The sequence below is a fragment of the Grammomys surdaster genome, unplaced genomic scaffold (genome assembly GCF_004785775.1).
Source record: "Grammomys surdaster isolate TR1022 unplaced genomic scaffold, NIH_TR_1.0 126176, whole genome shotgun sequence".
Taxonomy (NCBI): Eukaryota; Metazoa; Chordata; class Mammalia; order Rodentia; family Muridae; genus Grammomys; species Grammomys surdaster.
Genome location: NW_021620983.1, coordinates 7,212,600 through 7,224,963, shown reverse-complemented (window position 1 = coordinate 7,224,963; position 12,364 = coordinate 7,212,600). Strand labels below are relative to the sequence as shown.

General features: G+C 38.7%; 1 protein-coding gene across 1 annotated transcript in view; it reads right to left on the bottom strand.

Annotated features, from left to right (window-relative positions):
- The window catches only part of LOC114612608 (solute carrier organic anion transporter family member 1A6-like), a 41,251-nt gene that overhangs the window by 7,783 nt on the left and 21,104 nt on the right, over window positions 1–12,364 (bottom strand). Inside the window, exons 6-11 of the mRNA XM_028757587.1 lie at window positions 10,479–10,577; window positions 7,799–8,020; window positions 5,439–5,603; window positions 4,058–4,253; window positions 2,556–2,721; window positions 119–291 (exon numbers count right to left, since the gene is read on the bottom strand). Coding sequence (XP_028613420.1) covers window positions 119–291; window positions 2,556–2,721; window positions 4,058–4,253; window positions 5,439–5,603; window positions 7,799–8,020; window positions 10,479–10,577 — 1,021 coding nt within the window. The remainder of the gene's footprint in view (window positions 1–118; window positions 292–2,555; window positions 2,722–4,057; window positions 4,254–5,438; window positions 5,604–7,798; window positions 8,021–10,478; window positions 10,578–12,364) is intronic.

The window sequence follows — 12,364 nt, the reverse complement described above, 5'->3', positions numbered from 1 at the left end:
AGAGAGAGAGAGAGAGAGAGAGAGAGAGAGAGAGAGAGAGAGAGAGACCATATACTTGCATACGCATACACTATGAAGAATAAATGATAGAAAGATAAATAAAAGAGTTACTTTTTACCTCAGAAAAACCATGTACCCAGGTATGACTGCTAACCCGTAGAAGAAGGCGCAAAATACCGTTATGATTAAGAAGTACTGCAGCTTGTTAGCACACTCGGGGCCTTTGTTACACAGCCCCAGGACTGCAGATGAGTTTGCTGGTGACCAAATGCAGCTGCAATTTTGAAACACCTGTTAAAAAAAACAAAACAACAACAACAACAAAAACCAATGTGCCATTTAAGGAAGAAGAATATCGGACTTAAACCTTTAGCATCTTTTTACATAACCAGGTAGTAAGATTAAAATGGAAAGTGTTGGGTCAGTGATGTGACTCAGAGGAAGAACACTCATCTAGTTTATATGTGGACCCAAGTTGGACACTGTTGGGAGCCAACTTCTAGCCAAAAGTGGCTATCATCTTTGCAGCCATCTCGAGCCATATATCCTGACAAGAGACTTGTTTTCAACAGCTCAAAACAGCTGAGCACACTCTGATAAACATCTTGTTTTTCTCACATATCTTGTTTTGCTATTTAGTGCGGCCAGCAGCTAGGTGCACGTGATATCCACGCTGCTGGGCGTACGTGGTCTCCTCACTGCTAGCTAGGTGCACGTGATATCCACGCTGCTAGGCACATGACGTAGTGCCTTCAGCTATGCTTGTCCACGAGGGCAAGGCACGTGGTAAAGGGTATAAATATCCAGGATTTCCTTCCAATAAAGAGACTTGAGAGACTTGATCAGACTCCCTGTCTTGTCTCCATTCTTCCTGTCTCTCGTCCCTACTCTCTCTCTTGCTAGACCCTGACCCACGGACCAGAGCAGCAGAATGGGCCGTTACAAAGTGGCCCCCCGAACGTGGGGCAGCTCGGGCGGTTACAGGGCACAAACACCATAAATAGAAAATATTAAATAAATAAAATTGAGGTTTCTGTTCATCCTAATTTCCATCACTCTTTGTTGTTGTTGTTTGTTGTCGTTTTCTCTTTGTATCTCAGAATTCAGTCATAAAATATAAAGAGGCAGAGAGGTCAGGGACACCACAAGAAAAGCTACAGAATCAACTATTCTTGGCCCATATGGGCTGAGACTGAACTGCTAACCAAAGAGCACTAATGGAATGACCTAGGCCCCCTGCACTTATGGAACAGTTGTGCAGCTGGGAACTCATGTGGAACTCCTAAGGCAGGGGCAGAGGATGTATCTGACTACATTGCCTGCCTTTTGTCTCCTTTCCACTGACTTGCTGCCTTGTCCAGTCTCAATGCAACAAGATGTTCCTAGTCTTGTTGCAAATTGCTATGTCAAGGCTGGTTGATATCCATGGGAGGCCTCCCCTTTTCTGAAGAGAAGGGCAGGAGGAATGAATTGGGGGAGAAGGTAGAGAGGGAACTGAGAGAGGGGAGGGGAAACTGCAATTGGAATGTAAATAAATACCTTAACAAAAATACATATAAAGAAGTACAGTTTTTTAGAAAATATTTATTTTCTAAAATACATGGAATAAATTTACAAAAATTCAATTATCCTTAATGCATACTTCACATTTTTACATTTATTTACATTTATTTGGTTGGTTGTGTTTTCTCATAGACGTGTGAGTGTGTGTGTGTGTGTGTGTGTGTGTGTGTGCATGCATATACATGTGAGTACCTATGTATGGACATGTGTTTACCATGACATCCAAGTAGAAGTCATAGAATAAGTTATGAGATTTACTTCTCTCCTTATACAACATGGGTCCCAACATATAATTCTGGTTGTAAAGCTTAGTGGCAAATGCCTTTACACACTGGGCCAACTTTAGAGTCTATGCATAACTAACTAACTAAATTAATAATAATAAAATAATTGATAAAAAGCCCATGATATGAAAAGTTTTCTGTTGAACTCAACTACACAGCAATTCTGAGGCCATCCTGAGACTCACGAGACCCTATCACAACAAAGGGAAAATTCTGTCCTGAGTAATTTAAAGTTTTCACTTTAATGTTAATTTCTGTGTATGCATCTGTGTCTATCTGTATACAAGCAGGTACATGTGGATGTCTGAGAAAGACAGAAGAGAGTGACAGATGACCTGGAGCTGGAGTAGTGACCTTCCTCATGTGGGTGCTGGGAACTAAACATGTCTTCTGAAAGAGCAGCAAGTGCTCTTTACAGCCGAGCTATCTCTCCAAACAAACCAGAGCATTTTAACACTAGTCATTTGACTAGTGATCTCTACTTCTTTGCAATTACAAAATAATGCTCAGACTCTGACAAGGTTTTGTATGACATCTAAGAATTTTAAGGTTACTTATGTGTATACAAAATAAAATGAGTTGTTCACAAAAAATATATAAATCTATTCTATCTATTTTGAGCATGACTAATTTTTTTAGTAAACGTAGGCTTAGCTCATAGCACATGCAGTACACAAACAACAGCCCAAACACTGAAAGGATGCTTACCATCTTGATTCCTTTTCCAACAGACTTTTCACAGCCTGCAAGGCAAGGAGACATGTATGCTAGGCCATTGTCCCCACACACTGGATCCCATGATTTTGTTAAGCAGTCACACCTTGTGTTGCAGTCAGCAAGGAACTTATTCTCCATATCAAAAGGCTGCTGAATGCTGAAATAATTTAAAATGATGTCACAGATACAGAAAACCCACACAAGCACTTTTTCTTCCCTTCATCCCGGCATGCATGCACTCAGATGCACAAAACCAAAAGGGGAAGTGATGGATAGATAGAGGAAGGAAAGCAAGAAGTGAGGGAGGAAAGAAAGGAAGAATGGAGGGAGGGAAGGAGAGAGAGGGAGAGAAAGAGAGAGAGAGAGAGGGGGGGAGGGGAGGGGAGGGGTAGGGGGAGGGGAGGGGAGGGAGGGGGAGGGGAGAGGAAGAGGGAGAGGGAGGGGAAGAGGGAGGGGGAGAGGAGAGGGAGATGGAGAGGGAGAGGGAGATGGAGAGGGAGAGGGAGAGACAAGGACAGAGAGAGAAAGAGAGAGAGAGAGAGAGAGAGAGAGAGAACACGCACTTGTGCATAGACACACGTGTACAACAGCATGTATATGGAGGTCAGAATATAACCTTTTATCTTGTTAGATGTTAGAGACATCCCATGCTGTTGACTGCTGAAAATACCAGACTAGCAGGTCCAGGAAATTTGAGTGTTTTTCTGCCTAGGCTATTCAGCTCACAATAGGAGTGCTGCTATTACAAATAGACAACCATGTCAAGTTTATGTGGGTTCTGGGCACCTGAACTCAGGACTTCCTGCATGCCCAGCAAGCATTTTGCAACTGCATTGTCTCCTCAGCCCTTTGAAGGGAATCTCTAAGTGTATGTTTTACTTCATTTAACAGATTGGTTGATTATATAACTGTGTCTTAAACTAAGTTTTTAATTTCCAAGGCTAATACAAAATATCGACAGGCAACACTTGAAATATAAAATCTAATATTTCAGAGTACATAAGATATAAGTACACCAGTGAGATTATATATATGTATGTATATATACATATATATATTTACTTAGCTTCAATAATTAATATTAGACTCAATTACGCTAAAATTGAGTCCATTGTAGGTACTTATGAAGGCTTGCAGACTACAGAGTCAACTTTCACAACTCTCTATGTTAGAATAAAATCCATGTATAATTTAGGCTACAAAGCCTAGGTTATATTTTGTTATCACATCTTAAAATAGACTAGGAAATCATCATGGCAACTACATATATAAATACAGAATCATAAATTTAGTCACTTTGGTCCTCATACATCTTTAATAAGCATATAACTTCCATGGGCTGGTATAGAATTAATGGGTGGAAAGAAGCTACAAAATAACCATGGATCATTACCCTTAATTTGTAATAAAATCACCTGGCCAATATATAACCTATGGAGAACGTGGACTACTACTTGTAAAATTATTATGATATTCATAAGGAGACAACATACCCTTCATAAGAGGTAGTTAAGCCAGCAATTGGAATGTTATCACAGGTTAGCGTCAAGTTGCAGAGGGATAGAAGGCACTCAGACATGGATAGGAAAAACGCTACACATGCAGCTTTCTTGAGAGCAATCTTGAACTTCTTCATAATAAAACCACTAATTAAATATCCAACACATACTGATGGTGTGGTATAAAGACCTATAAGTGTAAGTAAAATAGCATTCATAAAAAACAGGAGAAAAATAAATATGTTAATTTGCCTAATACATCTTACTTTAGAAACTATTAAGTTCAAAAAAAATAAAAGAAGCTATTTAGTTCTGATATTTACTTCTGATATTCAGAGACTGTAACTCCTATTGCCTCACAAATTATATAAAAAGAGGTTCTCCAATGCCCCAATAAAGTCACTGTAAAAAGACTATTAGCATTTTAACATTTGCAGAAAGTTATAAAGACTTTATAAGCATAACACACAAACACACATACATACATGCATACAATATATGTATATATTAAATATTTTACATATTTCTTTCCACTCTGTTTATTTGGACTTTGATTCCGATTCAGCTCCAGGTGATTCTGAAGGATGCTGCTGTAATCATGGTTGCCAAGTGTAGAGCATTTTATGTAATATATTTTGCCCAGCGTTGTTCATCCCTGGCTCTTTTTTCACAGCCGAAAATCAAAGGGGAAAAAGAAAAGGAAAAGGAAGGAGAAATTCCTGGCTAAGCTGCACTCGTACAACACCAGCCCCAGGCTTGGAAGAATGTAACCATCCTTTGCAGCTCCATGCCACTGCATTTAATTTTATACATCTGAAGATGAGGACTGGGATCTGGACTTTCAGAGAACCCTAGATAATGTGGATGCTAGCAGTCTGTGACAGTCAGTTTTTAAGGGTAAAGTAGGATCTCTAGGTTTAGTTTACTAAGAAGAAAAGCAAGAGTTGCAGCACACACACTTCAGATCACCAAGCAATTGAATTTGTAGTAACATGGAGAACTGAAGCCCAGAACTGAAATCTAGGAGTGAGATTAAGAATCCCAGTGAGCTAACTCTGTATTCCTCTCTGAATTAACATATTCCCTGTCTAAAAATTGACTGACATGAGCTATCTCCCAAGACTTCCATAACTCTGATTTCCATTCAAATTGGACAGATAACTAGAGAATATTTCTGGACTATTTGTTTCCCTGTCATGCCTTAATTTCCCTGGATATTGAAAAAGGAAATTTATAAGAATATCCTAAAAGATTTTAAATACATTTTGATCTATTGGTCGTGCTATTTTTACCATTTATCATGTCCTTGGAGTGCTATTTAAGCATGTCCCTCTGGGAGGAGAAGTGCTACCAAGCAAATAATGAAACTACATACCAATGAGGAACATTGCCTCTGCAGTGGATTTTCCATAATGATGTTCCAGGTACTTAGGCTTGAAAATAAAAATACTGACAAATCCATTTATCTGGAGCACACTTGTAAGGACACAAAGCATGTAAACTGGATTGCAGGAGAGTCTCTTCACAAAAAGAAAGAAATCTGAAACAAGAGAGTGTCAAAACCATCAAATCAACCCGGCCTGTGCTGTGACACAAATTCATTTGATAGATCTTTACCCCTTTGTGGCTAAAGTTCTAGAACATTGTTTCAGTCAAATCTAGAAGTCAGTGACACAACAGGCTATGTAAGAATCAGAATACAATTGTGCCACCAAACAAAACTATAAGGAGATGGAATCAAGTCTGTGGCCACTCTGTTTTATTTTTCTCTCTGTATCTTCTATTAATATCCTGATTTCACTAAAGAGTGATGAGTCTGTTCTCTGGCATCATCAAGGAACTCACTTTGATGATCTATGAGTCCAGACACTGAGGCTATCATAACGATGCAAGAATAGATAAGCTACAAACTAAGGAATGCTCCTGGAATCATGCAGTAGCCCATACAACCTCAGCATCTCTCCAGAGCTTCACAGCAGGCCATGCATTAGAACACCTAGTGATAACCACAAACATCTCAGAATGAAGGTCTCGCTGTAAGGAATGCTGATTCAGTTGGTATATATGAAGTACTTTCCAAGTGATTGAACCAAAAATTTTCCATGTTTAAGAAGTTGAGAGTCAGGTTTAAAGCCTTTCCCTAGGAAATGAGCTGAATGTAACTGAATATAATTTGGGTGAAATTTATACTTATTAGTTTCTTTCCTTTTCATGTCTTCATATTGAACGCCTTACTTTCTGATTATATTGTATCCCTAATAAATTGGCTGTGATTTAATTGAGAGAATAGTATCAAAAAGAGAGCATTTAGAAGTGGAGGCAGAACAGTTTAATAAAAGCAAAGGAACTCTAGTGTCAAATCGATTTTTATGAGTGAGATGGCTGCAGTCAGTATTCCTGGGAACTTTTGAATTTACACGTTTGTAAACATTCCTGTTCTCTTAAATAACTCTCCAGTGTTCACAGTAATTATCTGCATGCCTTATTCTCTGGTAGGCTCTTTCCTTGTTTTGAAATTTACATTGATCTGGCAGACAACAAAGTCTCCCAAAACAGTCAGTATTTGCCCTTTTGGGAGAATCCTTAACATAATTCTAAGAATGTTCAAACCTATGCACTGGCTCCCTAGGCATGGACTGTAATGTTTAAAGCAGGGATGTGACTATTCAGTGCACATAGGTGTTGAGGGCTGTGTGTGAAGGAGGAAATAGCAGTATCACCAACAAAGTCCCCTCCACAGTAGTCTGTACCCAAACAACACAGAAACCCAGGAATACAATGCACTCTTACCCTCATTTGATAGGTAAAGCACTGGCCCCTCCCATCTTCCAACTATACACTTTCAGACTAACCCTGATCTCTTGAAAACACTGCACAGGTCTCAACACACACAGTTATGACACTAGAGTTAAGTTTTAAGAATGTACACTGTTGGGCAAGTAAGATGGCTCATTGTTTAAGAAAACTGACTGCTCTTCAGGAGGTCATGAGTTCAAATTCCAGCAACCACATGGTGGCTCACAACCATCTGTGATGAGATCTGATGCCCTCATATGGGTCTCTGAAGACAAATACAGTGCACTTTGGGCAGGAGCAAGTGGCCCTGGGCAAGCAGGGGCTGGAGCAAGATGGAGAAGGGAAGGAGAAAAAAGAAAAAGAAAAAAAAAGAATGTGTACTGTTGAACATTCTGCTGCCCCACCTTAGTTTCTCACAGAAGTATCTCTACATCAGTGATTGATAACATCCCTGCTTGTTGTAAAACTGTCTGTTCTAAGGGAGCAATTGTCCTGTAATCTATCACACATCTTCAAATATAGAGGATTACATCACCTATCATGTTTTCTCTTTCAGCCCTGATTTCAAGGATGCTCACAGCTAAACTTTTTTTTAATTAAACAGATTTTTTTAATATTTAGCTTTAGCTTGGATTTCTGGCTACTTGTATTTTATATTTACTTACACCAATACTTTCTGTAAAGTGGGATTTTCAGACAGATGGAAAAATATATTTGTTCATTGAATATGAATATTGACTTCTATTTCTCACAAGGTCTAATCTAAGATAAGTCAGGTTATTTTAGCAGATCCATTATTTTCAAGTGGTAACTCTGGAAGAAGTTTATCATATCTAAGTAGGGACAGATTAGTGACAAACTATCTCAACTCAGCACAAGTGATGAGTGCCAACTACCCACAGACTCATCTAAACCAGAGTTTAAAGTTTTCCTGTTTGCCTTTAGTGTATCCCCATTTTTCTTCTTTGGCTTTTTCTCTGTGTTTCTCTTCTTTGTCGTTTTTAGTTTCGTCTGACTTATCCTCGGGTCCTTCCTTTGGGAGTGTTCTTGGAAAGAAGAAATAGGGGATGCCAGTCAAGATATTCACTCCTCCACAAACCAAAAAGCCAATCCACCAAGCACCGACCCATCGTGTATCCCTGGGACTTATGGTCAGGTCATCTGAAAAGAAATATAGATAGTGTATTAGCTTACATTATTCTTTTTGTGTAAATTGTAGAAACTTATTACACTTCATGATTCCATCTGAGCATAGACTTTGTATATATCACTTGTTGTTGTTCTTGTTTGGGCCTTGAACTTGTTATCCTCTGCCTCTGCTTCTTAGTGCTGGGATTACTGGCATCTCCAACCCCACTGCGCTAATTCAGACCTTTAGAAAAAAAAATGTCTGAGGTTGATTAATTGAACAAAGTTAAAACTAAGAAGAAGAGGTTCTGGAGTACTACGTGGAGAAATATTTAAAACTACATTTCAAAAAGACTTAAGCAACAGTTGAGACACATTTAAGCAACTAGTTTAAACCTGATGTAGTCGTGTCTCAAAACATCACAGTGAATGAGGAAGGAGGATGGAGTGACAGTTAAGTGGCTAAAGAGTTATTGTTGAATTTAAAGAGGTCCTGAGTTCTATTCCCAGAACCCACATGAAATCTCACAATTCCTGTAACTATGATTTCAGGAGTCCTGATGCCCTCTTCTGACATAGCTGGCACCAAAACCCACAGTGAACACACACACACACACACACACACATACACACACACATACACACACACACACATACACACACACAGATAATAAGATAAAATACAAGTTATCCAATTATTATTTTCATTTTGTTTATTCATTAAAAATTAACTAATTTTATCTGGCAGTTGGTGATATATTTTCCAGTAGTAAATGAGTATTTTCACTTGTCATGTGAAACCTTTATAACTTGTTACCCATCATGTAACTAAATATGTTTTGTTATCCATACTGACTATCTCATTGAATAATAAAAAAAAAATTCTATGTAAGCAAATTTTTAAAACCAGTAATGTCAGGAGCCATAATGGGACAAGCTAATAACTAGCAGATGATCATCCTGAAATGACTTGCCTTGGATTATTATATAATCTGTGACAAGTGAGTCCTTATTCACCAAGGCTGTAAGGAACTTATTCTAGGAAAGATTCCTGTTATCAATATGCCTTTCCTATTATTATTAAACATATGTAACAGTCACTAAGCAATTGCACACCCCTTTGGAGGAGATCTCTGCAGATCCACAAAGATGTGCTGTCTTGTAGTGATGCTACACAGACAAATAAATTACTTCTTAAGTCTTTATGATGATTCCATAAGAATTCCTAAAATTATATCAATGATTATTAAGCTCTTTTATATTGAAACTGCTATTAGGTCCCTTTCTGATAGACAAAACTGCAATGAAAACTCTGCCAGTCTCCCAAGTGTCATCAGTTAATTGCTCTTGGATAGTAACCAGACTTTCTACTACTCAGAGCACATTCCAAGAGGTTGTAAAACAATTAACCAAAGGACACTAAAAGGGAACTAATGATTTATTATTAGTGCTAGGACAGAAGATAAAATATGGCCTGGGTTTATTTATACAAAACTTCACTAATGTCTTAGTTATAGTTTTAAATCTTCAGTAAACCTGTGGAGCTAGTCAGGTGACAGATGTTTAGCCAGATAATTACTTCTGATGGATATGCATGTGAACATTCTCTGTTGTAAACTTCTATTTCAATTTATGATTTGATTTTTGGTGTGAACTTGTGATGAACTTTGTAACATGTGATCATGTATTCTGAAAGACATATAAGTACTGGGGACAAAGAGATGAGAGGCAGATACAATGGAGAGATATAAGAGAATTTTTTGCCTTTCTCCACTTAGAGTAGTATATAGAATAGAATTTTTCCCTTTTCCCAGATAGGAGTTTTCCTTTTCCCCACTTAGGACCTTTCCACTTTTCCCTTAGATACCTTTCATAGGAAACTTTTTACCTTTAGTAATAAACTCTATAATAACTTCTCTAAGTGTCTTTTCTTCCTGCGACCTCAGACTAGCAGGCATATATTAGAGCCCAGCAGTTTCTGCTGAGATAGAACAAAAGCTATTTACTTAATCCTTTGCTGGTTTTAGAATGAGATGCTAAGTGTGAGAAACTGCAGTTTCTTGCCTCTGAGGATCACAGAAGGCAAGTGAGCTACAGTAGCATAATAAGTAAACTTTTCTAGCATAGGTAAGTAAACTTTTATTATACAGCAACCCTAAATATCTCGTAAGACCAAGTCTTACCCCCACTGACATCCTTCTCCCTCCACAGCCTCACGAAAAACTGACAAGAAGAAGAAAGACCACCATCCCCAATGCAGGGGCTGGCCCCTGACACAGTAGTATGGCGGAAATATGATAGGGGAATGAAGAATTTTGAATCAGAATGTGGCATTTTATCCTTACCACTGCTGCCCTTGGATCTATCATCTGTAAGTGGTGATAATTTGCTTATGATAATTAACTGATCAAAAGAGACATTGGTATAGCACTCCAGAGTATTCTCTCACACTCTGGGGACTAGACTTTATAAATAAAATTCATTGTGTTACCTGTATTCACAGACCCTGTGTCTACATAAATGGTTGCACAGAAAGGTCCCAACCAAAGTCCAATTAGTGGGCCAATAATCTTTCCAACTTCTAAAATCCCTGGAAGCAAACAAAGACAGGTCATTATATAGTTAGATTTCTTCCCCTTAGTTTATAGAGCTGGATATCAAATCCAATGAGCTACATACCTCACATCCTTTTATATATTCAACATACAAAAGAATTGACCCTGATATATATATATATATATACATATATATATATATATATATATATATGTATATATATATATATATATCATGCACGTATGTATGTTAAGTGTACATGCATTGGTTCTTGTAAATACTAAGAAGCTCCAATTGTTTTAATATAAAGTATCCTGCCATCTCTTACAGACTTGTTTCCCAGGGGGCACCACTGGAGTATGATGGAACAATTCCCCTGCTTATTATATTTGCTTCCAGTCAAAAGACAAATGGTTTTACTTCATGCACATTTCCACCAATATGATCTTCCTCATGGTAGTCCTCCAAACCACACAGTCCAGTGAAATAGACACAAAGCCTCAAAGATGTGAGCCAAATGAATCCTTTTACTTCACAAACCATTAACTCGGGTATTTATTAAAGTGAAAGAAAGATGATTGACACAGAAATGTCATTACTTAAAGCAACATTTCAAATTCTCTTTTATGCTGAGATAAGGGCAAAGGCTGTACTATCACAGACAGTCCCAACAAAGCCATGATGCAAGCAAGGTCCTTTGATGCTGCTGTAGCCAAGTTTTCAAGAGAGTTTCTGTGATGATTAGCTTTCACTGTCAACTTGACACAACCTAGAATTACTGAAAGGAAAGTCTTAATGAATACTCTCCACAATGGGTCAAGGTTATTTTTGTTTCCTCAGATGTGGAGATGCAAGACATTCTAACTCTTTCTGAACACTCACTGGCTGGTTCAGTTCAGTTGTTATACCCTGCACTCCTGACTTATTCAAACAGAGTTCTCTTGGCTTCTGATGGAATTACTCTGCCTGGCCTCAAACTAATTTGGACAATATGTTTTTGTTGTTGTTGGTGGTGGTGGTGGTATTTTTAATTAATTATTTTATTTACTTTGGGCCCAATTGTTGACCATGATCCCACCCTTGCAGAGTTTTTTGCCCTCCTCTACACTCTGCGTGCACCCCCAGGGAATCCTCCCACCCTGGGGCATCAATCCTCTACAGAATTAGGAACATCCTCTCTTACTGAGGCCAGATAAGGCAGCCCTCTTCCACATGTGTTCTGAGGGCCTCAAACTAGTCCTGGAAGTCTCCTCCATCCCAGGTCACTGAGACTTCCTAGAGATCACCCGCCACTGCCCACTTTTTCCACACACAGCCCGCACTCTACCCCCTACCAGTAGCTGCAGATTTCTATTCATTCTCCTGGCTCTCTGGGCATCTCTCCCATTTCACCCCAAACTTGATCAGGCCCCCCTATTCCCATCCCCACCCCCTCTCCCACCAAGGTCTCTCCCTCTCTCTGCCTCCCATGACTATTTTGTTCCTTATTCTCAGTGGGATTTAAGCATCCACACTTAGGCCTTCTTTCGTGTTTAATTTCTTTAGGTCTGTGGGGTGTATCACAGGTAGTCTGTACTTTGTGGCTAATATCCACTTATCAGTGAGTACATACCATGCATGTACTTTTGGGTCTGGGCTACCTCACTCAGAATGGTATTTTCTTGTTCCATTCATTTGCTTGCAAATTCATGATGACCTCATTTTTCATAGCTGACTAGAATTCCACTGTGTAAATTAACCACATTTTCTGTATACATTCTTCAGTTCAAGGACGTCAGGACTGCTTAAAGTTTCTGGCTATTATGAATAAGGCTTTTATGA